This window comes from Scyliorhinus torazame, chromosome 14 (assembly GCF_047496885.1).
Source record: "Scyliorhinus torazame isolate Kashiwa2021f chromosome 14, sScyTor2.1, whole genome shotgun sequence".
In the NCBI taxonomy this organism is placed as follows: Eukaryota; Metazoa; Chordata; class Chondrichthyes; order Carcharhiniformes; family Scyliorhinidae; genus Scyliorhinus; species Scyliorhinus torazame.
This window is the reverse complement of record NC_092720.1, coordinates 40,060,079-40,087,972: the sequence shown is the minus strand read 5'-3', so window position 1 is coordinate 40,087,972 and position 27,894 is coordinate 40,060,079. Positions and strand designations below refer to the sequence as shown.

Sequence of the window (27,894 nt, the reverse complement as noted above, 5' to 3'; positions counted from 1 at the left end):
GAATGGCCTCCTTCTGCACTGTAAATTCTATGAAATTCTATGAGATGCTGCATTCACCCAGAAATCAAGGTGACTACCAGATTGAGGAACAGCCAGCTACAAATTCTCCCTTTGCCCTGAAAAGTCTGAGAGACCACACACAGGACTCAAACCCCCAATAACCTCCAAAGGAGCAGAGGACCCATTTGGGTAGACTAGTGAAATCACAGTAGTGGTTGGTTGTCCTTATCAAAAATAAATATAAGTTAGAGACTTGAGAGGGAGATATAAAATGGGGGAAATCAGAGATTTATGGGTTAATTCTAACTGTGGTATGCTAATGATCATAGGAAGTGATGCAACATCACATGATTTTGCTCCCTCTTGTAGATCTCATGGTAAGAAGAAGCTGCTTTAAGATTTCACAAAATAGTTAATGGTGCGATTTAACAGTCTCATTGCGCCCGAAGGTGTCTGGACGGGAGGCCTCTTGTGAGATTTGCAGAGCTCAAAACACCTCATGAGATTTAACCGAGTTTCGCAAGATGTCATGATCTGGATCTCGCCCTCACTGGGTGTGATCCAGATTAGCATATTTAAAGGAGCCATTAGACTCATTTAAATATGCATTCGTGGGATTTTCCCAGCACCCGAGACCTGAACGGCTGTGCTAGGGAGACCTTGCCAGAGTGCCGTTTAGTACTGGTTTCCACAAATGTGGACCCCCTGGGTAGTCGTGGACAGGGCAGGGTGGCACTCTGGTACTCCCTCTGGCACCTGGGCAGTGTGGCATTGCCAGCCTGGCATCCTGGCAGTCCCACCTGGGTATCCTGGCACTGACAGGCTGGCAGGGGCACAGCCAGGGTGGCAGAGCTCGGCTGCCAGGTTGACACTGACATGGATCGGGTGGCTGGGGTGAGGAGGTGTTTCCGGGGTCCTCCTCGAGGTTGCGGGGGGAGGGAAGGTCGAAAACAGCACGGGGGGGTGGGGGGGTGGGGGGGGGGGGGGGCGCAGGTTGAAAGCGGTGGGGGGAAGATCGAGGCGGCCTGATCTGATGGGAGCCTTTCGTGCTGGGTTCGCCAACAGGAAATGACTCGAAGTGCGGCCTCGATGGAGAGAAACTCCCCGCTAAATGCAACCAAATCCGGACACAGATTTCTTTTCCCAGTTAAATCGCGCCCATTATTTTCCTTACCTCAGCACACTCTGCAAATATTATATCTTAGCACAATGAAAGCAAGAATATCGTAGAAGGCTGGAGGTATCAGGGTGAATCACTCAATTATTGCACAACAGCAACTTCAGTTGAGGAAACAGGAGAGAAGGACAAATCCCATAACACACCATACTTTACTATAAAATTACAATTTTCATTTACCTTAACAGTCAAGTACAGACTCACACTTTTCTATTTCTAAGATAACCCAAGTTCAAGTGTGTCACTCCAATCGAATGTGGGTTAGCTTTTCTACAGTTAACAACATAGGCAGAGTGAGGAGGGAAATTCTGCAGAGGAATTAGACACTAAATTAAGAAGTAGAATCGGAAAGGCAATACTTTCTGGATTACTCCCTGAGCCATGTTCAAACTGTCATAGGACAAATAAGATTAGAGAGATGAATGCTTGGCTCAAAGACTGATGTTGGAGAATTGGTTCCGGTTTGTGGGCGACTGACACCAGGGGCGTCATTCTCCGACCCCCGGCGGGTCGGAGAATGGCCGTTGGCCGCCGTGAATCCCGCCCCCGCCCCCGCCGAAGTCTCTGCTCCCGGAGATTGGGCGGGGGCGGGAATCCGGCCGCGCCGGTTGGCGGGACCCCCCGCTGGATTCTCCGGCCCGGATGGGCCGAAGACCCGCCCAGGAATTGCCTGTCCCGCCGACGTAAATCAAACCTGGTATTTACCGGCGGGACCAGGCGGCGTGGGCGGGCTCCGGGGTCCTGGGGGGGGCGCGGGGCGATCTGACCCCGGGGGGTGCCCCCACAGTGGCCTGGCCCGCAATCGGGGCCCACCGATCCGCAGGCGGGCCTGTGCCGTGGGGGCCCTCTTTCCCTTCCGGCTCCGCTACGGCCTCCACCATGGCGGAGGCGGAAGAGACTCGCCCCACTGTGCATGCGCGGGAAACTGACAGCGGCCGCTGACGCTCCCGCGCATGCGCTGGGAAACTGACAGCGGCCGCTGACGCTCCCGCGCATGCGCCGCATTTCCGCGCCAGCTGGCAGGGAAACAAACGCAATTTCCGCCAGCTGGCGGGGCGGAAATCCCTCTGGCGTCGGCCTAGCCCCTCAATGTTGGGGCTAGGCCGCCAAAGATGCGGAGCCTTCCGCACCTTTGGGCCGGCGCGATGCCCGTCTGATTGGCGCCGGCTTTGGCGCCAGTCGGCGGACATCCCGCCGTTGGGGGAGAATTTCGCCCCAGTACTGGGGAAAGTGAGATCTGTACTGTTGGGCGGTTTATAACTGAACCGCGCTGGGGTGGTGTTTTAGCGAGCCACATAATTAGGGAAGTAGAGAGAGTCTTAAACTGAATAGTGGGGAGAAAAGGATCAAATTTAGGAAGATGTGGAATATCAAAGAGTAGAGATCAGGGGCGTCATTCTCCGACCCCCCGCCGGGTCGGAGAATGGCCGTTGGCCGCCGTGAATCCCGCCCCCGTCCCCTCCGAAGTCTCCGGTACCGGAGATTGGGCGGGGGCGGGAATCGGGCCGCGCCGGTTGGCGGGACCCCCCGCTGGATTCTCCGGCCCGGATGGGCCGAAGTCCCGCCCAGAAATTGCCTGTCCCGCCGACGTAAATCAAACCTGGTATTTACCGGCGGGACCAGGCGGCGTGGGCGGGCTCCGGGGTCCTGGGGGGGGCACGGGGCGATCTGACCCCGGGGGTACCCCCACGGTGGCCTGGCCTGCGATCGGGGCCCACCGATCCGCGGGCGGGCCTGTGCTGTGGGGGCACTCTTTCCCTTCCGCCTCCGCTACGGCCTCCACCATGGCGGAGGCGGAAGAGACTCTCCACACTGCGCATGCGCGGGAAACTGACAGCGGCCGCTGACGCTCCCGTGCATGCGCCGGGAAACTGACAGCGGCCGCTGACGCTCCCGCGCATGCGCCGCATTTCCGCGCCAGCTGGTGGGGCAACAAACGCCATTTCCGCCAGCTGGCGGGGCGGAAATCCCTCCGGCGTCGGCCCAGCCCCTCAATGTTGGGGCTAGGCCGCCAAAGATGCGGAGCATTCCGCACCTTTGGGCCGGCGCGATGCCCGTCTGATTGGCGCCGGCTTTGGCGCCAGTCAGCGGACATCCCGCCGTTGGGGGAGAATTTCGCCCCAGGCAAGCGAGATTGGTACTAATATAGGAAATGATAAACGGAACGTGACAGGAAAGGACAGAGAGGAAAAATCTAAGAATAAATCGGCAGATAAGTCTAGATGCTGCAAAAATAATAAAAGGACAAAACTAAAGGCTCTGGGCGGGAATCGGCAGTGCGGGCAACTCCAGCGCCAAAGGGTGGCGTGAACCACTCCGGCGTCGGGCCGCCCCAAAGGTGCGGAGTGGTTTGCGCCAGCCGGCGGGGAAGGGGCTTGGCGCCATGCCAACCGCGCTGAAGGGCCTCCGCCGGCCGGCGCGAGTTGGCGCATGAGCGGGAGTGCCAGCATGTGCTGGCATCATCCCAGCTCATGCGCAGGGAGGGTTCATCCATCGCGGAGGACCACAGCAGCCGACGCGGAAGAATAGAGTGCCCCCATGGCACAGGCCCGCCCGTGGATCGGTGGGCCCCGATCGCAGCCAGGCCACCGTGGGGGCACCTCCCAGGGCCAGATCCCCCACGTGCCCCCACAAGGACCCCGGAGGCCGCCCGCGCAGCCAGGTCCTGCCGGCAAATACCTGGTGTGATATACGCCGGCAGGACCGGCCGAAAATGGGCAGCCGCTCGGCCCATTCCGGGATGCCAGCGGCCGCCGACCAGCGCGGCGCGATTCCCGCCCCCACCAAAGCCGGCGGGGGCGAGATTCACGCCGCCCCCCGGCGATTCTCCAGCCCGGCGGGGGGTCGGAGAATCCTGTCCTCTGTATTTAAACGCGTATAGCATTAAAAACAAAACAGATAAATCGGTAGCAAATAGAAATTAATAAGCTCAATTTGTTAGCCATTACAGAGAGATGACTGCAGGATGACAAAGATTGGGGCCTGAATTTTGAAGGGTATGTGGCATTTAGAAAGGACAGCAAGTTAAGAAAAGGTGGAGGGATGGCTCTGTTAATTAGTGATGGTATTACCACAAGGGAGAGGGATAACCCAAGTTCAGGAAACTCGTATGTAGAAGCTGTTTGGGTTGAAATGAGAAATGATAAAGGCAAGATGTAACCTGTGGCACTGGTGTACAGGCCCCCTAATTGTAACTACACAGAAGGACAGACTATAAAAGAAGAGATAATGAAAGCTTGTCAGAAAGATAGAGAGATTATCATGGGGGAATTTAATCTACTTATAGATTCAAAAAATCAAATGGGAATTTAATGTTTTTGCGATAGTTTCTTAGAATAGCACATTCTGGAGCCAAGCAGAGGACAGGCTACACTAGGGGCGAGATTCTCCGACCCCCCGCCGGGTCAGAGAATCGCCGGGGGCTGGCGTGAATCCCGCCCCCCCCGGTTGCCAAAGTCTCTGGCACTGGAGATTCGGCGGGGGCGGGTATCGCGCCGCGCCGGTTGGCGGGCCCCCCCGCTCGATTCTCCGGCTCGGATGGTCCGAGGTCCCACCGCTAAAATGCCTGTCCCGCCGGCGTAAATTAAACCACCTACCTTACCGGCGGGACAAGGCGGCGCGGGTGGGCTCCGGGGTCCTGGGGGGGGCGTGGTGCGATCTGGCCCCGGGGGGTTGCCCCCACGGTGGCCTGGCCCGCGATCGGGGCCCATGATCCGCGGGCGGGCCTGTGCCGTGGGGGCACTCTTTCCCTTCCGCCTCCGCCACGGTCTCCACCATGGCGGAGGCGGAAGAGACTCCCTCCACTGCGCATGCGCGGGAATGCCGTCAGCAGCCGCTGACGCTCCTGCGCATGCGCCGCCCGGAGATGTCATTTCCGCGCCAGCTGGCGGGGCACCAAAGGCCTTTTCCGCTAGCTGGCGGGGCGGAAATTCGTCCGGCGCTGACCTAGCCCCTCAATGTTGGGGCTCGGCCCCCAAAGATTCTGAGCATTCCGCACCTTTGGGGCGGCACGATGCCCTTCTGATTTGCGCCGTTTTGGGCGCCAGTCGGCGGACACCGCGCCGTTTCCGGAGAATTTCACCCTAGATCTGGTATTGTGTAATGAGATAGGATTAATTGATCACGCCATAGTGAAGGCACGCCCAGGAAACACCGATCGTAATATGATTGAATGTTACATTCAGTTTGAGGGAGAGGGAAATCGTCCACAACTAATATTTTAACCATAAAGATGGACAGTTATGAGGACGTGAAACAAGAGCTAACCTCAGTGAACTGGCAAATGTACGTAAGGGATAGATCAATAGATGTTCCGTGACAGACATTTAAAGGGATATTTCAGAATACACAGTATAGACACATTCCAATGAGAATAAAAAACTCCAAGGGGAAAGTCCGTTATCCGTGGTTAACTAAAATGGTTAAAGACAGTATTAAACTTAATGAGAAAGCATATATTTGCGCAATGCTGAGTGGCATGTTAGATTATAAAGGAAATCAAAGAATGACAAAAGATTGTTAAAGAGGGAAAAACTACAGTATGAGGGAAAGCTAGCCAGTGATATAAAGACTGACAGTAAGCATTTCTATCGATGGTTAAGTAAGAAAAGAGTTAACAAAGTGAGCATTGATCCTATAGAAAGTTCATCTGGGGAATTGATAATGGAAAGCAGGGCTACGGCGGATTAAATAAACAAGTGTTTTGCATAAGTGTGCACTATAGATGACACAAGTAACACCCCAGCAGTAGCTGAAATCAGGAAATGGAAGGGAGAGAGGAACTCAGGAAAATTACAATCTCCAAGGAAGTGGAATTAAGAAAATTGTTGGGTCTGCGGGCTGACAAAACCCAGGCCCGGATGGACTTCACCTGAAGGTCTTGAAAGAAGTGACTAATTAGATAGTTGATGCATTGGTTTAAATTTTCCACTCTTCCCTAGATTCAGGAAAGGTTCTATTAGATTGGAAAATCGCAAATGTAATTCCTTTATTTAAAAAGGGAGGGAGACAGAATGCAGGAAACTACAGGCCAGTTAGCCTAACATATGGCATAGGGAAAATGTTAGACAACATTATTAAAGATTCCAAGCAGGACAGTTGGAAAAATTCAAAGCAATCAGGCAGAGTCAACAGGGTTTTGTGAAAGAGAAATCATGTTTAACCAACTTATTGGAGTTCTTTGAAGGAGTAACGTGCTGTGGATGAAGGGGAACCAGTGGATGTACTGCACTTAGACTTCTGTGAGGCATTTGATAAGTTTCCACATCAAAGGTTATTGCAGAAAATAAAAGCTCATGGTGTAGGGGGCAACATATTGGCATGAATTGAAGATTGGCCAGCTAGAAGAGAGTTGGCAAATATGGGTCTTTTTATGGTTGGCAGGGTGTGTCAAGTGGTGTGCCACAGAGACAGTGCTGGGACCTCAACCTTTTTACAATTTATTTAAATAAATTGGATGAAAGGACCAAAGGAATGATTGCAAAATTTGTAGACGACATAAAGATAGGTAAGAAAGTAAATTGTGAAGAGGACGCAAGGAAGCTACAAAGAGACATAGATAGGTTCAGCGAGTGGACAAAAACTGACAAATTAAATATAATGTGGGCAAGGATGAAATTATCAATATTGGCAGAATGAATAAAAAATAAGCTTATTATCTAAAAGGTGGGAGATTACAGAGCTCTGAGGCACGATGGGATCTGGGTGTCCTAGTGCATGAATTACAAAAGGCTAGTATGCAGGTACATCAAGGAATTAGGAAAGCTAATAGAATGTTATTGTTAATTGTGAGGGAAATTGAGTACAAGAATAGGGAGGTCATGCTTGAGTTGTACAGGGCACTAGTGAGACCACATCTGGAGTATCGTTTACAATAATGGTTTCAATATTTAAGGAAATATGTAAATGCATTAGAAGCAGCTCAGAGAAGTTTTACTAGGCTTATTCCAGGAATGCGTGGGTTCTAGGGAACACAAATTAACATAACCCTAGTCATTGCGAGCAGGCGGACAGCCATCAGCCAGGCAAGATTCAGACATTCACAGAAGCTCTGTGATGATCGATGCACTATTTCTACTGCAAGTCATCATCATAACCCAGGAATGTAGGATTATGGGCAACCGCTCTCGCCCCATGACAGGAGCCTTATCACAGGGAGTGTGCATTGCCATCAGTCAGACGGAAGATAAATGTTCACAGATGCTTGTGAAGATAATGTCATGCCCTCACTGGATGTCTTCATCCAGCTTTGTCCACTCTAGTGGATCCTGCGCTCTCATCTCAGATGCAGACATTGACCAAAGCTTCACTCCAAGCCCGTGCACACAACCTGGTCTATGGAGGGAGGGTGGGGGGGCACTTGTCAATAAGCACCTCAGCACATAGCCAAGGATTAGGAGTGCTTTTCTCAGGCAATCTAGCTATTGCCATTGCAAACTCTGTAAGGGGATATAGTTGCTTGCCCAGTTGGCCAAAGGTACAGATGTGCCTTGGCAGTCATCGATTTTTGAAGTCAGCGTGACAAGGGTCAAATGCTGACCAGCAATCGGTGCCACTCACACACATAAGTGGTTCTTGATTGGGCATAAATGTGTGACCAGTTTGATTCCAGGCATGTCAATTAAGTTACAGCTGAACAGTCTCTGCTGCAACGGGGTACTGATCACGGATATATCTTTCCATGAGCTTGGCCTTTGTCAACATCCAGCTCCAGACGACCCCCCCCCCCCCCCCATCTATCTGTGATGATACCCCACCACTGCAGTTCCCAGGCTTCCTTTCCCTCTGTGAGGTCCTTCCAAGACGCCTGTGGTGCAGCAGGAGAAGGAAACCTCAGGAACTGGGGGGATACCGGCTCTGACTCTGGGGTCACCAGGCTTTGACCCGGGAGTGACTTGAGGCAGCACAGTGGTGAGCACTGTTGCCTCACAGTGCCAGAGAACCGGGTTTAATTCCAGCCTTGGGTAACTTTCTGTGTGGAGTTTGTATGTTCTCCCCGTGTCTGCGTGGGTTTCCTCCGGGTGCTCTGGTTTCCTCCCACAGTCTAAAGGTATTCAGATTAGGTGGATTGGCCATGCTTAATAGCCCCTTAGTGTCCAAAAAGGGGAGGTGGGGATAGGGGATAGGATGGGGGCATGGTCCTAGATAGGGTGCTCTTTCAAAGGGTCGGTGCTGACTCGATGGGCCAAATGGCCTTGTTCTATACTGTAGGGATTCTTTGATTCTAAGATTCTATAAACTGTGCTTTTCACGCATGATTTCCATTGTGATTGCTCAATGGTGATTTGGTGCTAGGTAAGGCATTCTAGGAAATGACATACATAATGAATACCTGTGACCAAAACCTACTTGGTGCAAAACATAAGTCTTGAACTGCACGGCACATGGGCTTCATTGATCATTCAGGCTACATAAAACGGCCTGACTACATTTTCCCTGGGTTACAATTCAGATAGGAGATTAATTATGTATAATTAATTGTCAAGAGGGTAGCAGAAGGAGTTAGTAGCAAACAATTTCCTAACTTCTTCCAATATATTCCCAGTTAATCAGAAAGAGGTTCCCATCAGTCGCATCGAAGTTTCCTTCCTATAGTGAAATGCCTAGCCTCTATAAGGTACCTCTCCACGGGCAACACATTTCAAGAATACGTACATGCCAGTGTGAGAGATCCTAAGTGTAAACCCACTAAATAGAGTTGTTTGTTAGCAAAGATCACCATTGTGTAACTATCATTCTATTTATTACAGGTATTTCAATTGAAAATTAAATGAGCTTTAATGAGCATCTTCGTAGCTCTTTTGAAGCATAAGAACATTAATTGAGCTTGTTTAATGATGTGCCTTTGTACTTGCAGTGTTATGTGTGTCAAAACATGATTTAATTTCCACTGGTATGCACCCAAACAAATATTATAAAATATATTACTATTATATTCTCTTTGTGTGGAAGGCTAATGCATGACTCACAAGAATCTTTTCTCTGCAACGATAAGAATAAATATCTGAATTGAATGAGTAATTTATGGCGAGAAGCCCGTGGAAGAATGATTTACATAATAACACACCTGCTTAACTTTGTCTAGCATCAATAAAACCCAGACCACACAGCGATGAATATGGCAAGAAGAAACCCCCGCCTAAACCTCGGCGCGATCCAAACACACAGCTCAGCACATCCTTTGATGAATCATACGGCACAAAGCATGGTGGCAGAAAGTCAATGGCTATGGCAAGCAAAGAGAACACTTCAGGACAAGCTTTCAGTCCAACCCAGGGCGCTGAGGAAGATGAGCCGGTGTATATTGAAATGGTTGGGAATATACTCCGTGATATTAAAAGGGACGACGGTGATCAAAGTGAGGCCGTCTATGAGGAAATGAAATATCCAATGTTTGATGAGGTGATCCAAGATGTCAAATGGATGAGTGCAGCCAGTTCAGACCCTCATTCTCAGTGTGCTACTCCTACTGTGCCTGACCTGGAAATCACAAAGTCTTCAGTGCCATCAACTCCAAAGGGCTTATTTTGTGAGATTCCACCTCCGTTTCCAAATCTGCTTCCTCATCGCCCCCCACTACTAGTGTTTCCCCCTGCTCCAACACAGTGCTCCCCAGCCTCTGACGAGTCCCCTTTAACTCCTCTTGAAGTCACGAAACTCCCAGTGCTGGAAACAAGCATATCTTTTATCAAGCAAGCTGGTGCTTCTCCATCATCACTCCCAGCTCAGGCTTCTGGATACCAGAAAATAGAAAAAGACTTGCCACCTTCCCATGGAATAAGTGCAACTGGAAGGACCTCCTCTCCACCACTCCCTTCAACTCTTTATAGGACTCCATCACCTCACAGTCTTCAAAGTCACTTTAGTCACTCAGTATCCCCATCTCCAGTCACTATGGGGCGCTCCATGACTCCTTTAGGCTTAAAAAGACCCCCACCCTACGAGTCTATACATCCAACCCCAAGATGTTCTTCCGCAGTGCCTCAATCTACAGTGAAAACCCCAGTACAGGAAGGAGGAAAGATAGGAAATGCTGCTTCTCATGGAGCGACACATACTGGGTCAAGGTCCAGAACACCAACCAGTCCCTTGGAAGAGCTCAGTTGCCTCTTTACCTCAGGAAGGAGTCTATTGAGGAAATCTGCCAGTGGAAGGAAATCTAAGGAACCCACGGAAAGTAAGTTATCATTCAGTCTTATAATTCATGAAACAGTAACTTGCTTTGTAATCTTCAGTTCCAAAAATGTAAGCATCTGAGGGATGGAGGAGTCATTTTTAAAAAACTCATACCTGAACCCTATAAACCAATTGAATGGTTGATATGCAATCTCTTTCACCATTAATGGGGTGTTTGAAGAGGTCCAACTGGTGATGTAATCAGGCACATCCTTTTCACTTTCTCGCCTGTATTGCAATCCAGCATGGATAATGGGACAAAGGTCTCCTCTTCAGGCAGACAGTAAGTGGTTTGGTTACCGCCAGCTCAGGTTCCTGTGGGCATGAATCCAGAGCAGAAAATGTCCACAAATTGTGCAATAATTGTGGCCTTGACGGTATTACCTGCATCCCAAGGACAAAGGTTCATGCTGTACCCAGTCTGAAATAACTCTCTGTTGGTATTGGATGCAAAAGATGGAATAATGTTCCTTTCCCCAGAACAAGCATCTTTCAATTTCGAAAGGGCAAAATGTACAAAAAATAATGGTCTGATTTTGCCCTCATTGCCAAATGAATGGCACCAGATATTCAACACACTTTCACTGGTCCACAGACTTTTAATGAGATTTTGCACTGCAACTTTGAGTGTGGTACCCACTACACAGTTGCTGGAACCTGTGTGAAAGGGCAAGTATCTATTTTTCCTTAATTGATCAGATTGAAGAATCATTAATCAGCAGTCAAAAAGTGGCAGTTGGAATATTTAATTCAATGTTTAAATCAGGTACAGAAAGCGAATTAAAGAGAGTGAAAAGATAGGTTAAGAGAGAGGAATAAAAGAGACAAACAGATTTTTAAAAGTTGCTTTATTTTTAGATGTTTAATAAATTAAAACCTGAAGAAGTGCAATTACATATTTTTAAAGAGTGAATTTTCAGAACAGAAATTAGGACTAATTATTCCATTAAATAAGAAAACAAATAGACCAATCAGTTGTGCTGTAGGTTAGCAAGGCCTTAATAGAATTGAAAAGTGGAGTGGTTACTCTAAACGTGCATGGAACATGGGTTAGATCACATTCAGAGTACTGCGTCGAGTTCTGGGCGCTAAATTATATAAAGGATAAAGAGACACTGCGGAGGGTGCCGATAACATTTATAAGAATTATACGAGAAATACATGGCTATCCAAATAAAGTAAGGATGAATAGACTATGGGCGAAATTCTCCTGAAACATTTCTCAGTGTGGTCTCCGGCAGGAAATGAGGTGCGATTCCCACTGGGTGGATCGGCGCAATCCAGATTGCAATCCACCCACACTCGGCTGGGATGACTTGTGCCAAAAATGTGACACGTGGGACCCGAAGGAGTTGGCATTTCCAGATCCTCAGCGATCAGGGCGCCATCGTTAAAAGAAACACCGATCTCACAATCAAGAGACAGCAACATTGCACCCCCCCCCCCAACCTGGCACTGCCAGAGTGCCAGAGAGCAGTGCCAGGGCACTGTCCAGCCATGTTCCTGACCACCCAGGGGCTACAAAGGCCTCCAAGCCCTGCCCCCCCCCCCCACCTCCCCCACAGGGATCTCCTTCCTGTTGTCCAAAATGCTTTTAAATTTTGAGGATTCCATTACTTTCATCCAAAATTAAGTACTTGGATCCTGGAGTGTGACTGGGCACTACCGGGCTTTCATTTGAGGGGGAAAAAATGGCAACACATTTGAAAGCCAATTTGCGTTCCTCTCTTTTGACCTGATTATTGTTAGAGACATTGTTGGCTGGAGTATTTACAATCTTTTGATGTTGTGAGCAATCCTCATTAACGTTGGTCTGTCACCCAAGGTTTTAAAATAGGGTTATTCAGCTTCCTCTCAGGAAGCACTGAGCTTAGTTATTCTCCAATCGTTCTCCCAGTAATGTTACGAGCGTCATGCTTTAACAAAACGTCAACTCAGTAATTGGATGTAACAAAAAGAAAGTAATCTCAATCAAATTTCTTCTGTCACTGATATTGATAAAGGCCTTGATGGCAAACAATCCATTTTTACCATTGTCTATCTGTTGAGCAGAACCTCACCATTTACCTCTTGGTAGGACAGTGTGCTGAGATTGCTGGGAGCACTACTGACCAGTGCCTCGTTACATTGATGGTGCACTAGACCTGCACACTCACAAGCTGCAGCAACTCAAATCCATTTCAAGGCACGTTTTATGACAATGTTGTATTCCTTTTGGAAATCTGGCACAGGAAATTGCTGGCATATGTAGGTGACTCCAAGAGGCAAGCGTCTGATTGACCGAATGCCCAGTTTCTCATTTAAGTCAATAGCTCTCCTGCTTTGGTGGCTTTTGCAACCTGACATCAATGATATTTTGTTGCAATTTCACATTCTTTTGTGTATCACTCGCCAAAGCTGAAATCTTATGATTGGGGTTAACCTGTGAGATGACATTTATTATTTCCGATTGCTGACAGAGCAGTCTATGTAATGAGTACAATAGAAGGAACATTTGAGAGCAATTTGTTTTCCATTGATTTCCCTGCGACTATGGATTTTTCTGATACGCCACTGGAGCAAAAGCGGATGTTCAACACTTCCTCGGAGAAATTTCCACATCGCTGATTGGGGATCCGCAGTGGAAGTAGGAGGATAGCCTACCTTTTTAATAGGTGGTGAATAGGATTGGGAGAAGGTAAGACCTCAGACTCGGGTTGTGAGAAATCAAGATTAATTTTTTTTATTCGTACAAAACGCCAGGAGTGGGATTCTCCGTTCCTGAGACAAAAGGGCGGGATTCCCCGACACCCCGCCGGGCCGGAGACTCGTGGGGGCGGCGTGAATCCCGTCCCGCCGCCGGCTGCCGGTTTTTGGCGGGGGCGGGAATCGTGTTGCGCCGGTCGGGGGCATTTGGCAGTGACCACCCCGGCGATTCTCCGCTCCACGATGGGCCGGGTGGCCGCACGTTTTCGGCCAGTCCCGCCGGCATAAATCAAACCAGGGGCGAAATTCTCCCGAAACGGCGCGATGTCCGCCGACTGGCACCCAAAACGGCGCCAATCAGACGGGCATCGCGCCGCCCCAAAGGTGCGGAATGCTCCGCATCTTTGGGGGCCGACGCCGGAGGAATTTCCGCCCCGCCAGCTGGCGGAAACAGCCTTTGGTGCCCCGCCAGCTGGCGCGGAAATAACATCCCCGGGCGGCGCATGCGCGGAAGCGTCAGCGGCCGCTGACAGTTTCCCACGCATGCGCAGTGGAGAGAGTCTCTTCGGCCTCCGCCATGGTGGAGACCGTGGCGGAAGCGGAAGGGAAAGAGTGCCCCCACGGCACAGGCCCGCCCGCGGATCGGTGGGCCCCGATCGCAGGCCAGGCCACCGTGGGGTCACCCCCCCCCCCCGGGGCCAGATCGCCCCGTGCCCCCCCCCAGGACCCCGGAGCCCACCCACGCCGCCTTGTCCCGCCGTTCAAAAGGTGGTTTAATCCACGCCGGCGGGACAGGCAATTTATCAGCGGGACTTCAGCCCATCCGGGCCGGAGAATCCAGCGGGGGGGCCCGCCAACCGGCCCGGCCCGATTCCCGCCCCCGCCGAATGTCCGGTAACGGAGACTTCGGCAACCGGCGGGGGTGGGATTCACGGCAGCCTCCGGCGATTCTCCAACCCGGCAGGGGGTTGGAGAATGACGCCCCTGGTCCTTACCGGCGGGACCTGGCTCTGCGGGAGGCCTGCGTAGTCTTTGGGGGGGCGCGGGGTATCTGGCCCATACCGGTGCTGAGGAGTGGCGTGAACCACTCCGGCGCCAGCCTAGCCCCTGAAGGTGCAGAGGATTCCGCACCTTCCGGGCGGCTCGACGGGGTCCACCGTTCTGTGGGCCGGCCTGTGCCGTGGGGCACTCTTTACCTCTGTGCTGGCCGCTGCAATGGTCCGCCATGGCCGGCGCGGAGAAGAACCCCCCTGTGCATGCCCTGGGATCATGCCAGAACACGCTGGCGCTCCCGCGCATGCACCAACTCCTGCCAGCCGCCGGAGGCCCTTCTGTGCCGGTTGGCGCGGTGCCAACCCCACCGGCCTGGCCCCTGAAGAGAGGATTCCGCACCTTCCAGGCAGCCCGACGTCGGAGTGGTTCACGCCACTCCTCGGCGCTGGTACAGCCCACCCCGCCGGATAGCGGAGAATCCCGGCCGAACTGTTGGCGCTGGGGCAGGATTCGTGGACTTCGACGACAGCAAAACTGGTGCCACACCTGGACCGGTTCAGCGACCATAAGGAGGCTAACGCTAGCACCATGTGGAACACAATCGATTCCAATGAGAAACGGTGCCGGATTCGCCGGGTTCGAGATTGACACTCAGAAGGCTGACAAGGTGCAGCCGCACATATACACTTCGCTCCCCACACGCACTCATCCCAGCCAACAAGGTGGCACTGGTTGCGCTGGAGCATCCCCATCCCGTTGATGGGTCGGCTAGGGCCAGAGGACATTTTGGGGAGGTGGGCTGGGGATACACCAAAACGATCCACGGCACTAAGTTCACAGTGAGCACACAACCGCATGTGCAGCTGCATGGCTGTCTTGCAGTCTTCGCCAATTGTGTTCCTTGCCCGTCCACCCCGAACCCCACAACCCACCTCCTGGCCACCCCCCACTGTGACACGGTAGCACAGTGGTTAGCACTGTTGCTTCACAGCGCCAGGGACCCGGGTTTGATTTCAAGCTTGGGTCACGGTCTGTGTAGAGTCTGCGTGGGTCTTTTTCCGGGGGCTCCAGTTTCTTCCCACAAGTCCCAAAAGATGTGCTGTTAGGTGATTTCAACATTCTGAATTCTCCCTTTGTGTACCCAAACAGGGGCGTCATTCTCCGACCCCCCGCCGGGTCGGAGAATAGCCGTTGGCCGCCGTGAATCCCGCCCCCGCCGAAGTCTCCGCTCCCGGAGATTGGGCGGGGGCGGGAATCCGGCCGCGCCGGTTGGCGGGACCCCCCGCTGGATTCTCCGGCCCGGATGGGCCGAAGTCCCGCCCAGGAATTGCCTGTCCCGCCGACGTAAATCAAACCTAGTATTTACCGGCGGGACCAGGCGGCGTGGGCGGGCTCCGGGGTCCTGGGGGGGGGCGCGAGGCGATCTGACCCTGGGGGGTGCCCCCACGGTGGCCTGGCCCGCGATCGGGGCCCACCGATCCGCGGGCGGGCCTGTGCCGTGGGGGCACTCTTTCCCTTCCGCCTCCGCTACGGCCTCCATGGCGGAGGCGGAAGAGACTCTCCCCACTGCGCATGCGCGGGAAACTGACAGCGGCCGCTGACGCTCCCGCGCATGCGCTGGGAAACTGACAGCGGCCGCTGACGCTCCCGCGCATGCGCCGCATTTCCGCGCCAGCTGGCGGGGCAACAAACGCCATTTCCGCCAGCTGGCGGGGCGGAAATCCCTCCGGCGTCGGCCTAGCCCCTCAATGTTGGGGCTAGGCCGCCAAAGATGCGGAGACTTCCACACCTTTTTGCCGGCGCGATGCCCGTCTGATTGGCGCCGGCTTTGGCGCCAGTCAGCGGGCATCCCGCCGTTGGGGGAGAATTTCGCCCCTCGTGCCGGAGTGTGGTGACTTGGAAATTTTCATAGTAACTTCATTAAAGTGTTAATGTGAGCCTACTTGTGGCACTAATAAAGATTCTTCTTATTATTATTATTACTGCCCCCAGCCTTGGCAGATGCCCCCCAGCTAGTGGCACAACTGTTGGCACACTTATAGCAATGCTGGACATTTTCCATACCCCCTCTCCCCCCCTCGGCAGTCACAGCACCTGTCTCCCAATTTTTAGAAGCACAAGTCAACCTCGCCATCGGGAATTCCCTCCAGTGGAGGCGGAGAATTGCGGAGACCCCAGAGAAAACCAGGGGCTGGACTGTCCAAAACTCCGCGCCAAAATCACTGTTTGCACTGAGTGCTGAATTTGGTGCATTTGAGTGCGATAGTGAGAGTTTGGTGACCGAGGGAGTGCTGAATTTGGTGCATTTGAGTGCGATAGTGAGAGTTTGGTGACCGAGGGAGTTAGGTGAGGAGGGAGTAAGGTGCTCCTTTCATTTTGTTTCCTACATTTCCACAAAGAGCGAGAAGAGAGCCAGGAGTTTACAGAAAGTGTAGCTGACTGGGAGCAGGGTCGGAGGGCGGAGATCTAGTTAGTCCACAGGGCAGCTATATTCTGTCAGGTAAGAGGGGAAGGAGGCTAGGCCAGTTACATGCTCCTCCTGTAGGATGTGGGTGGTGAGGGATACCACCGGTGTCCCCACTGACTATACCTGCGGGAAGTGCACCCAACTTCAGCTCCTCAAAGGCTGTGTTAGGGAACTGGAGCTGAAGCTGGATGAACTTCGGATCATCCGGGAGGCAGAGGGGGTGATTGAGAAGAGTTACAAGGAGGTAACCACACCCAAGGTACAGGACAAGAATAGCTGGGTTACAGTCAGGGGGAAAAAAACAAACAGGCAGAAAGTGCAGGGATCCCTCGTGGCCGTTCCCCTTCAAAACAAGTATACCGTTTTGGATGCTGTTGGGGGGGGATGACCTACCAGGGGAAGGCCCTAGCGGCCAGGTCTCTGGCACTGAGTCTGGCTCTGGGGCTCAGAAGGGAAGGGGGGAGAATAGAAAAGCAATAGTTGTAGGAGATTCAATGGTTAGGGGAATAGATAGGAGATTCTGTGGTCGCGAGCGAGACTCCCGGAAGGTATGTTGCCTCCCGGGTGCCAGGGCCAGGGATGTCTCAGATCGTGTCTTCAGGATCCTTAAGGGGGAGGGGGAGCAGCCAGAAGTCGTGGTGCACATTGGTACCAACGACATAGGTAGGGAAAGGGGTGTGGAGGTAATAAACAAGTTTAGGGAGTTAGGCTGGAAGTTAAAAGCCAGGACAGACAGAGTTGTCATCTCTGGTTTGTTGCCGGTGCCACGTGATAGCGAGGCTAGGAATAGGGAGAGAGTGCAGTTGAACACGTGGCTGCAGGAATGGTGTAGGAGGGAGGGCTTCAGGTATTTGGATAATTGGAGCGCATTCTGGGGAAGGTGGGACCTGTACAAGCAGGACAGGTTGCATCTGAACCAGAGGGGCACCAATATCCTGGGAGGGAGGTTTTCTAGTACTCTTCGGGAGGGTTTAAACTAATTTGGCAGGGGAATGGGAACCGGATTTGTAGTCCAGCAACTAAGGTAGCCGATATTCAGGACGCCAAAGCGTGTAATGAGGCAGTGGGGAAGGGAACACTGACAAAGGAGAGTACTTGCAGGCACGGAGATGGGTTGAAGTGTGTATACTTCAACGCATGAAGCATCAGGAATAAGGTGGGTGAACTTAAGGCATGGATCGGTACTTGGGACTACGATGTGGTGGCCATCACGGAAACTTGGATAGAAGAGGGGCAGAAATGGTTGTTGGAGGTCCCTGGTTATAGATGTTTCAATAAGATTAGGGAGGGTGGTAAAAGAGGTGGGGGGGGGGGTGGCATTATTAATTAGAGAGAGTATAACAGCTGCAGAAAGGCAGTTCGAGGAGTATCACCCTATTGAGGTAGTATGGGTTGAAGTCAGAAATAGGAAAGGAGCAGTCACCTTGTTAGGAGTTTTCTATAGGCCCCCCAATAGTAGCAGAGATGTGGAGGAACAGATTGGGAAACAGATTTTGGAAAGGTGCAGAAGTCATAGGGTAGTAGTCATGGGCGACTTTAACTTCCCAAATATTGAGTGGAAACTCTTTAGATCAAATAGTTTGGATGGGGTGGTGTTTGTGCAGTGTGTCCAGGAAGCTTTTCTAACACAGTATGTAGATTGTCCGACCAGAGGAGGGGCACTATTGGATTTAGTACTGGGTAATGAGCCAGGGCAAGTGATAGATTTGTTAGTGGGGGAGCATTTTGGAGATAGTGACCACAATTCTGTGACTTTCACTTTAGTAATGGAGAGGGATAGGTACGTGCAACAGGGCAAGGTTTGCAATTGGGGGAAGGGTAAATACGATGTTGGCAGACAAGAATTAAAGTGCATAAGTTGGGAACATAGGCTGGCAGGGAAGGACACAAGTGAAATGTGGAACTTGTTCAAGGAACAGGTGCTACGTGTCCTTGATATGTATGTCCCTGTCAAGCAGGGAAGAGATGGTCGAGTGAGGGAACCATGGTTGACAAGAGAGGTTGAATTTCTTGTTAAGAGGAAAAAAGTGACTAATGTAAGGCTGAGGAAACAAGGTTCAGACAGGGCATTGGAGGGATACAAGATAGCCAGGAGGGAACTGAAGAAAGGGATTAGGAGAGCTAAGAGAGGGCATGAACAATCTTTGGTGGGTAGGATCAAGGAAAACCCCAAGGCCTTTTACACATATGTGAGAAATATGAGAATGACTAGAGCGAGGGTAGGTCCGATCAAGGACAGTAGCGGGAGATTGTGTATTGAGTCTGAAGAGATAGGAGAGGTCTTGAACGAGTACTTTTCTTCTGTATTTACAAATGAGAGGGGCGATATTGTTGGAGAGGACAGTGTGAAACAGATTGGTAAGCTCGAGGAAATACTTATTAGGAAGGAAGATGTGTTGGGCATTTTGAAAAACTTGAGGATAGACAAGTCCCCCGGGCCTGACGGGATATATCCAAGGATTCTATGGGAAGCAAGAGATGAAATTGCAGAGCCGTTGGCAATGATCTTTTCGTCCTCACTGTCAACAGGGGTGGTACCAGGGGATTGGAGAGTGGCGAATGTCATGCCCCTGTTCAAAAAAGGGACTAGGGATAACCCTGGGAATTACAGGACAGTTAGTCTTACTTCGGTGGTAGGCAAAGTAATGGAAAGGGTACTGAAGGATAGGATTTCTGAGCATCTGGAAAGACACTGCTTGATTAGGGATAGTCAGCATGGATTTGTGAGGGTTAGGTCTTGCCTTACAAGTCTTATTGAATTCTTTGAGGAGGTGACCAAGCATGTGGATGAAGGTAAAGCAGTGGATGTAGTGTACATGGATTTTAGTAAGGCATTTGATAAAGTTCCCCATGGTAGGCTTATGCAGAAAGGCATGGGGTAGTGGGAAATTTGGCCAGTTGGATAACGAACTGGCTAACCGATAGAAGTCAGAGAGTGGTGGTGGATGGCAAATATTCAGCCTGGAGCCCAGTTACCAGTGGCGTACCGCAGGGATCAGTTTTGGGTCCTCTGCTGTTTGTGATTTTCATTAATGACTTGGATGAGGGAGTTGAAGGGTGGGTCAGTAAATTTGCAGACGATACGAAGATTGGTGGAGTTGTGGATAGTAAGGAGGGCTGTTGTCGGCTGCAAAGAGACATAGATAGGATGTAGAGCTGGGCTGAGAAGTGGCAGATGGAGTTTAACCCTGAAAAGTGTGAGGTTGTCCATTTTGGAAGGACAAATATGAATGCAGAATACAGGGTTAACGGTAGAGTTCTTGGCAATGTGGAGGAGCAGAGATCTTGGGGTCTATGTTCATACATCTTTGAAAGTTGCCACTCAAGTGGATAGAGCTGTGAAGAAGGCCTATGGTGTGCTCGCGTTCATTAACAGAGGGATTGAATTTAAGAGCCGTGAGGTGATGATGCAGCTGTACAAAACTTTGGTAAGGCCACATTTGGAGTATTGTGTACAGTTTTGGTCGCCTCATTTTAGGAAGGATGTGGAAGCTTTGGAAAAGGTGCAAAGAAGATTTACCAGGATGTTGCCTGGAATGGAGAGTAGGTCTTACGAGGAAAGGTTGAGGGTGCTAGGCCTTTTCTCATTAGAACGGAGAAGGATGAGGGGCGACTTGATAGAGGTTTATAAGACGATCAGGGGAATAGATAGAGTAGACAGTCAGAGACTTTTTCCCCGGGTGGAACAAACCATTACAAGGGGACATAAAATTAAGGTGAAAGGTGGAAGATATAGGAGGGATATCAGAGGTAGGTTCTTTACCCAGAGAGTCGTGGGGGCATGGAATGCACTGCCTGTGGAAGTAGTTGAGTCGGGAACATTAGGGACCTTCAAGCAGCTATTGGATAGGTACATGGATTAAGGTAAAATGATATAGTGTAGATTTATTTGTTCTCAAGGGCAGCACGGTAGCATTGTGGATAGCACAATTGCTTCACAGCTCCAGGGTCCCAGGTTCGATTCCTGCTTGGGTCACTGTCTGTGCGGAGTCTGCACGTCCTCCCCGCGTCTGCGTGGGTTTCCTCCGGGTGCTCCGGTTTCCTCCCACAGTCCAAAGATGTGCGGGTTAGGTGAATTGGCCAATGATAAATTGCCCTTAATGTCCAAATTGCCCTTGGTGTTGGGTGGAGGTGTTGAGTTTGGGTAGGGTGCTCTTTCCAAGAGCCGGTGCAGACTCAAAGGGCCGAATGGCCTCCTTCTGCACTGTAAATTCAATGATAATCTATGATTAATCTAGGACAAAGGTTCGGCACAACATCGTGGGCCGAAGGGCCTGTTCTGTGCTGTATTTTCTATGTTCTATGTTCTATGTTCTAAAATCGTGTTTGGCGTGGGGGCGGAGAATCGATGTTTGTGGGGGAAGAGGGGATCGTGCCCGGCGCCGCTCCCGCATTTCTCCGGCTTGGGGGGGGGGGGTTTGGCATTGACAAAGGCCCCCCCCAGCGATTCTCCGGGCAAAACGATTTCAACATCAAACTCGATTCTCCTCCCAATCGCCTTTCCCGATTTCGTGGTCAGCCGGCGGAGAATCCCACCCCAGGTGTGTAGACCAGACCAGACTCAGACAAGGTAGACCATTGAATCCATCTTGTTCCGTTTCTCCAGGGAGAACCTGCAGTCCCACCATTGCAGATTCCAATTGTTTCTTAATTAATTAACAAGGTTGACTTTGGTTGTCCTTCCTTTCGAGAGGAGAGGAGAAGCAACTGCCTGTATATATCTCTAATCATGCACATTATTGCTAGAGTCTGGCTCCCACAGATTGCGGTCTGGGAGGATACTGTACATCATCTAGTACATTGAGAGGTATTTTGACATCTCACCAAATCATGTCCTTTGGGAAATTTTGTCATTTACAAGACATTAAACAAAAGAGTAGACGCAATGGCTGAAGGGTCTCTTTCTGTGCTGAAAAAGTCGACGACTCTATCACATATAACCAGAGAATTCAACAATGGCTGTGAGAAGGCCTCATGGAGGAATCCTTGCACTTTAATATCTGAGTGCCGACCGCTGCTTCTATGGTGGCAACATACCCCCAGGGCAGACACGCTGTTCAGCCGAAAAAATTGCTGTCACTCAGAGTGCATGGTCTTTCTAGGAAGCACTGCAGAGTAGAAAAAATCCACTCTGAGAGGAAGTACTCAGACAGAGCACAAAGGGGCAGCATTCTCCATCCCACCAGCAGTGGGATTCTCCGTCCTGCCTGTCGGCCAGAGTTTCCTATTGTGGGTAGCTCCACGCCGTCGGGAAATCCCCGGGTGTGGGTGCGCTGCCGGCGCAGCGGAGAATCCAGCCCATGGCCTTTCTAGGAAGCACTTCAGAGTGGGAAACAAAACTACTGAAGAAAAAATGCGGTTAGACAGGATACCTGCTCAAAAGAGGAAGCAGTTCAGAGTTAGTGGACCATGAAGTGCCGTCAAAACAAAGAGAAACCCTCCCTTGAGATAGCCTTCAGCTGTCAATCAAGCGATTCCTAAAAGTCAATGGGGTGTGAAATTCAAGGTAAATGACCAAGTCCAAAGGGATAAAAGCAGGCATACTGCAACATTGAAACCACAGAGCCTATTGAAACTTCAAAGGAAGTGAAATTGTATACAAACAAACAAGTACAAAGGTATAAAATAAGGCATATTGCAACATTGGAACTACAGAACTGACTGAAACTTCAACGGGAATGAAATGGTATACAAACAAACACGTACAAAGGGGTAAAATAAGGCACATTGCAACACTGGAACCACAGAGCCTATTGAAACTTCAAGGGGGGTGAAATACTTCTCCAAGAAACAAGCTGCAGAATGGCTCTATCCTGTGAGATGATTGTAGGACAGATAGGCTGCAGTTCTGGTTTGCCCTGCTATGGGGTGTTAAACATGAAAGAAAGTGGGCTTCGCAAACCCAAAGCGACCCCCATTCCCAGGGGAGGCAACTGATTTGGCCCCGACCAGCCCACCACAAGTCCCCCAAGCCTCAGCTCCTTTAAGGATCCCCACGCCCGCTGGAAAATGGTGAGAATCACTCTGGACTTTTTCCTCGAAAGTCTGGGGTGATTCCCCGTTCTCCAGGTGGGCTAGCAGGCCTCCGGTGTGCATCCTGCAGCTCTAGCTGCCGGCGGGGCGCTGCTGGACAAACCACGCGGCCGTGCATGCGCAGGTCCGCAGATGCGTGCGGTGGCCCACCTCGGCGTGGGCGCCGCCGACATGACGGAGCCACACAGCGGGCCGCGCAGAGGAAGATAGGTCGCTCCCGGATCGCAATGGCTCGCCGCTCGGTGGCCCCCGATCGCAGGCCTGCCCATCGTCGAGGCCCCACTCGGTGTCCAATACCCACGCCCCCTCCCCCACCATAATGCCCCCATCAGCCGCGACTCTGAGTTCCGCCGGGTGGAACCACATTAGAACCACGCCGACGGGACCTGGCGGGCACTCGGAGAATCGACGGGGGGGCCTTTTCCAACGGCCCCCGACTGGCGCCGCATCAACCGCGTTGGAAATGGGGGCGATTCTCCAGTCGGCGGAGAATCGCGTGAGGCGTGGGGGTCTATTTTGGCTAATTCTCAGCGCCGAGCGCGATTCCGGCGTGGAGGGTCAGAGAATCCCGCCCCCTAACTAAAGGCCATTAATACAAGATAGTCACCAAGAAATCCAATAGGCGATTCAGAAGAAATCTCTTTGCAAAATGTGGTTACTACAGAAAGTGGTTGAGGAATATTTTTGATGCATTTAAGGAAAAGGTAGGCAAGCATATGAAGGAGAATGGAGAGAGAAAGATGGAGGAGACTCACGTAAATCATAAACACCAGAACGGACTGGTTGGACCCAGTGGCCTGTTTCTGTGCTATATATCCTATGTCATCCTATGTAAAGATATAGTGCGGGATTCTCTAATCCCGTGGCAGTGTGTCCATGGCGTCGTAAACGCCGTCGCGTTTTACGACAGCGCGAATGGGCCGAGCCAACTGTCACAATATACACACAGGTATATGATGGTGCACAGACAGGCAGTGATTGACACATAGGATGACCAGTGAACACACAGAACACAGCAGCCAATCACCAGACAGGACACGACCACTATAAAGCCAGAGGGCACTAGTTTTCCTGCTCTCTTGGGATCCAGCCTCTGAGACAGTCAGAGCCCGTGAGCAGCAACTAGAACATACACCATGTGGCAGTAAGATAGTCTGGTCAGGTTAGCCTCAGGTCTCCAGTCAAGTCAGCATAGTGTCAACCCACAGTTAAAGTATGGATGATAGCTAAGAGTTCAATAAAATCGAGTTGCATTTCTTCAAGTGTTGAAAGCCTGTCTCTCTCACTGCTGCAGTAAACACATTCCTCGCACACCCGGCATACCCAACACATCACCGACGACTAATTCTGGCCCGCAAAAGGTGCCAGCATGGCGCTGGAATGGTTCACGTCGCTCCAGCTGCTGAACCCGGTGCGAACTGGGCGCCGCCGACCGGTGGACCCCGATCACAGGCCACGCCACATCGAAGCCACCCCCGGGAGTCAACCCCCCCCTACTCCCCGACAGGCCACCCCCCCCCCCCCCCCCCCCCGACCCTTCCAAGCCGAGGTCCCACCAGCTGAGAGCAGGTGTGAACGGCGCCGGCAGGACTCGCCGTTTTCACGACGACCGCTCGGCCCATCTGGGGCCGAGAATCGGCCGGCCGGTCACATAGAGCGGCCCCCTTCTGGCGCCATGCCAACCATGCTGGCACCAATAGCGCCGATTCCCGCTCTGCGGAGAATCACGCGCTGGCGTTGGGGCGGCGTGGCGAAATCCGCGCCAGTCACGGGGATTCCCCAGCCCGGCCCCGGGCTGAGAGTGTCCCGCCCAAGCTTGCCACTGGAATGGACAAGCACTTCTTTTTTCAGATGACATTCTCCTCCTGGATACTTGACATTTTGGAGGAACAAACAAAAAGGAAAAGGAGGTGAAGTGGCATTGTTAGTGTCGGATGTAATCGGCACAATAATAAGAGAGGATATTCTAGATGTAGATGCGTGGGGCTAAGAAGCAACAAGAGACGGAAAACATTAGTGTGAGTTGTCTATAAGCTTCGAACAGTCGTGGTTAAGTAGGGGATGGCATTAAACAGGAAATTAGAGAAATAATCGAGCAAGGGTGCTACAGTCATCATGGGTGACTTTAATCTACATATAGATTGGGCAAACCAACTTGGCATCACTACTATGGCAAATGCATTCCTGGAGTGGGTACAAGATGTTCTTTTAGACCAGTATATTGAGGAACCAACTCGGTAACACGCTAACCTAGATTTGATATTATGCAATGAGAAGGAGTTAATTAATAATCTTGTTGTGCAGGGTCCTTACGGGAACAGTGACCATAACATGATAGAATTCTTCATTAGGATTGACAGTGTAGAAGCCTGATCTGAAACTAAGGTCCTCAATCTAAACAAAGGACAGGCAACATGGTTTTGTATGGGGAAGGTCATGTCCTACCAACTTGATTGAGATTTTTGAAAGAGGTGACAAAGAAAATTGATGAGGGAAAGGCTGTGGATGTAGTTTATATGGACTTTGTAAGGCGTTTGACAAGGTCCCACATGGCAGACTGGTACAAAAACTGAAATCATATGGGATTCAGGGTGGGCTGGCTAGATGAGTACAGAACTGGCTTGGTTATAGAAGACAGAGAGTAGCGGTGGAAGGGTTTTTCCAGAATGGAGATCTATAGCCAGTGGTGTTCCGCAGGGATCAGTGCTGGGACCTCTGTTGTTTGCAATATATATAAATGATCTGGAGGAAAATGTGGATTGTCCGATTAGTAAGTTTGCGGATGACATGAAGATTGGCAGAGTTGCTGATAGTGCTGAAGATTGTCAGAGGATACGACATGATACAGATAGATTGGAGACTTGGGTACAGAAACGGCAGATGGAGTTTAATCCAGACAAATGTGAAGTGATGGATTTTGGAGAATCAAATCTAGGTATGAATTATACTGTAAATGGCAGAAACCTTCGGAACATTAACGTACTGAGGGATCTGGGCATGCAGGTCCATAATTCCCGAAAAGGTGGCCAAGGTGATTAAGAAGGCATATGATATGCTTGCCTTCATCAGCCAGGGCATTGAGTACAGGAGTTGGGAAATCAGGGGCGAAATTCTCCCCCAACGGCGCGATGTCCGCCGACTGGCGCCAAAAACGGCGTCAATCAGACGGGCATCGGCCGGCCAAAGGTGCGGAATGCTCCGCATCTTTGGGGGCCGAGCCCCAACATTGAGGGGCTAGGCTGATGTCGGAGGGATTTCTGCCTCGCCAGCTGGCGGAAATAGCGTTTGTTGCCCCGCCAGCTGGCGCGGAAATGCGGCGCATGCGCGGGAGCGTCAGCAGCCGCCGACAGTTTCCCGCGCATGCGCAATGGGGAGAGTCTCTTCCGCCTTCGCCATGGTGGAGACCGTGGCGGAGGCGGAAGGGAAAGAGTGCCCCCATGTCACAGGCCCACCCGCAGATCAGTGGGCCCCGATCGCGGGCCAGGCACCCCCCGGGGCCAGATCACCCCACGCCCCCCCCCCAGGACCCCGGAGCCTGCCCACGCCGCCTGGTCCCGCCGGTAAATTGAATGGGGGGTCCTGCCAACCGGCGCAGCCCGATTCCCGCCCCCGCCCAATCTCCAGTACCGGAGACTTCGGCGGGGGGCGGAGGTGGGATTCACGGCGGCCAACGGCCATTCTCCGACGCGGCGGGGGGTCGGAGAATGATGCCCCATGTTGCAGCTATACAAAACCTTGGTTAGGCCGCATTTGGAGTGTTGCGTGCCGTTCTGGTCACCACATTATCAGAAGGACATAGAAGCTTTGGAGAGAGTGCCAAGAAGTTTCACTAGGATGTTGCCTGGTCTCAAGGGTGTTGGCTATGAGGAGAGGTTAAATAAACTACGATTGATTTCACTGGAAAGATGGAGGCTGAGGGAGATCTGATAGCGGTCTACAAAATGATGAGAGGCATAGACAGGGTGGATAGTCAGAGGCTTTTTCCAAGGTGGAAATGTCAATTACAAAGGGGCACAGGTTCAAGGTGAGAGGGGGAAAGTTTAATGGAGATGTGCGGGGTAAGTTTTTCACAGAGAATGGTGGGTTCCTGGAACGCGTTGCCAGAGGATGTGGGGAAAGCAGGCACATTATCTTTATTTTATTTATTTTTTGTATTAATTTGGTGTACCCAATTCATTTTTCCAATGAAGGGGCAATTTAGTGTGGCCAATCCACCTACCCTACACATCTTTTGAGTTGTGGGGGCGAAACCCACGAACACAGGGAGAATGTGCAAACTCCACACGGACAGTGACCCAGAGCTGGGATCGAACCTGGGACCTCAGCGCCGTGAGGCTGCAGTGCTACCCACTGAGCCACTGCGCCACCGTGCTGCCCCTTGCAGGCACATTATTAACATTTAAGAGGCATCTGGATGGATACATGAATAAAGAGTAAGGGCAGAAGGTTTATTTTAGTTCAGGCATCATGCTCGGCACAGGCTCTTAGAGCCAACGGTCTTGTTCCTGTGCTGTACTTTTCTTTGTTCTTTGTTCTTTGAAACTACGAAGGTATGAGGCATGAGGTGGCTAAGATAGATGGGGGAACTTCATTAAAAGGCCTGACGGTGGATAGGCAATGGTTAATATTTAAGGAACAAATGTATGCATTGCAACAGTTATACATTCCTTTCTGGTGCAAAAACACAACAAGAAAACACAACTATGGCTTGCAAAAAAATTAAGGATGGTATTAGATTCAAAGAGGAGACATATAAAGTTGCTCGAAAAAGTAGCAAGCCTGAAGATTGGGAGCTGTTTAGAATTCAACAAAGGAGGACCAATAGATTTATTAAGAGGGGAAAAATAGAATATGAGAGTAAACTTGCAAGTAATAAAAGAGGACTGTAAAAGCTTCTTTCGGTATGTAAAAAAAAAATATTAGTGAAGACAAATGTTGGTCCTTTAAATCCGAAACAGGAGAATTTATAACAGGGAACAAGGAAATGGCAGGGCCACTAAACAATTACTTTAGTTTGTTCTTCATGGAGGAAGAAATAACTTCCCAGAAATGCTAAGGAACCAAGGGTCCAGTGAGAAGGAGGAATTGAAGAACGTTGTATTACTAACAAAATAGCGCTGGAAGAATTAATGGGACTGAAAGCCAATAAATCCCCAAGGCCTGATAATCTAAACCCCAGGGTACTAATGGAGTTGGTTATGGGAATAGTGGACGTGTTGGTTTTCACCTTTCAAAATTCTGTTGATTGTGGAACAGTCCAGCAGACTGGAGAGTGCAAATATAACTTCGCTATTTAAAAAAGGTGAGGGAGAAAATGGAAATAGATTGGTTAGCCTAACATCTGTAGAAGGGAAAATGCTGGAGT

At 51.0% G+C, this 27,894-nt stretch overlaps 1 protein-coding gene across 4 annotated transcripts in view; it reads left to right on the top strand.

The window, feature by feature from the left end:
- nyap2a (neuronal tyrosine-phosphorylated phosphoinositide-3-kinase adaptor 2a) overlaps positions 1-27,894 on the top strand; it is a 221,966-nt gene that overhangs the window by 115,769 nt on the left and 78,303 nt on the right. For all 4 annotated transcript variants that reach the window (XM_072473998.1, XM_072473999.1, XM_072474000.1 and 1 more), the window contains exon 4: positions 9,261-10,352. In XM_072473998.1, coding sequence (XP_072330099.1) covers positions 9,261-10,352 — 1,092 coding nt within the window. The remainder of the gene's footprint in view (positions 1-9,260; positions 10,353-27,894) is intronic.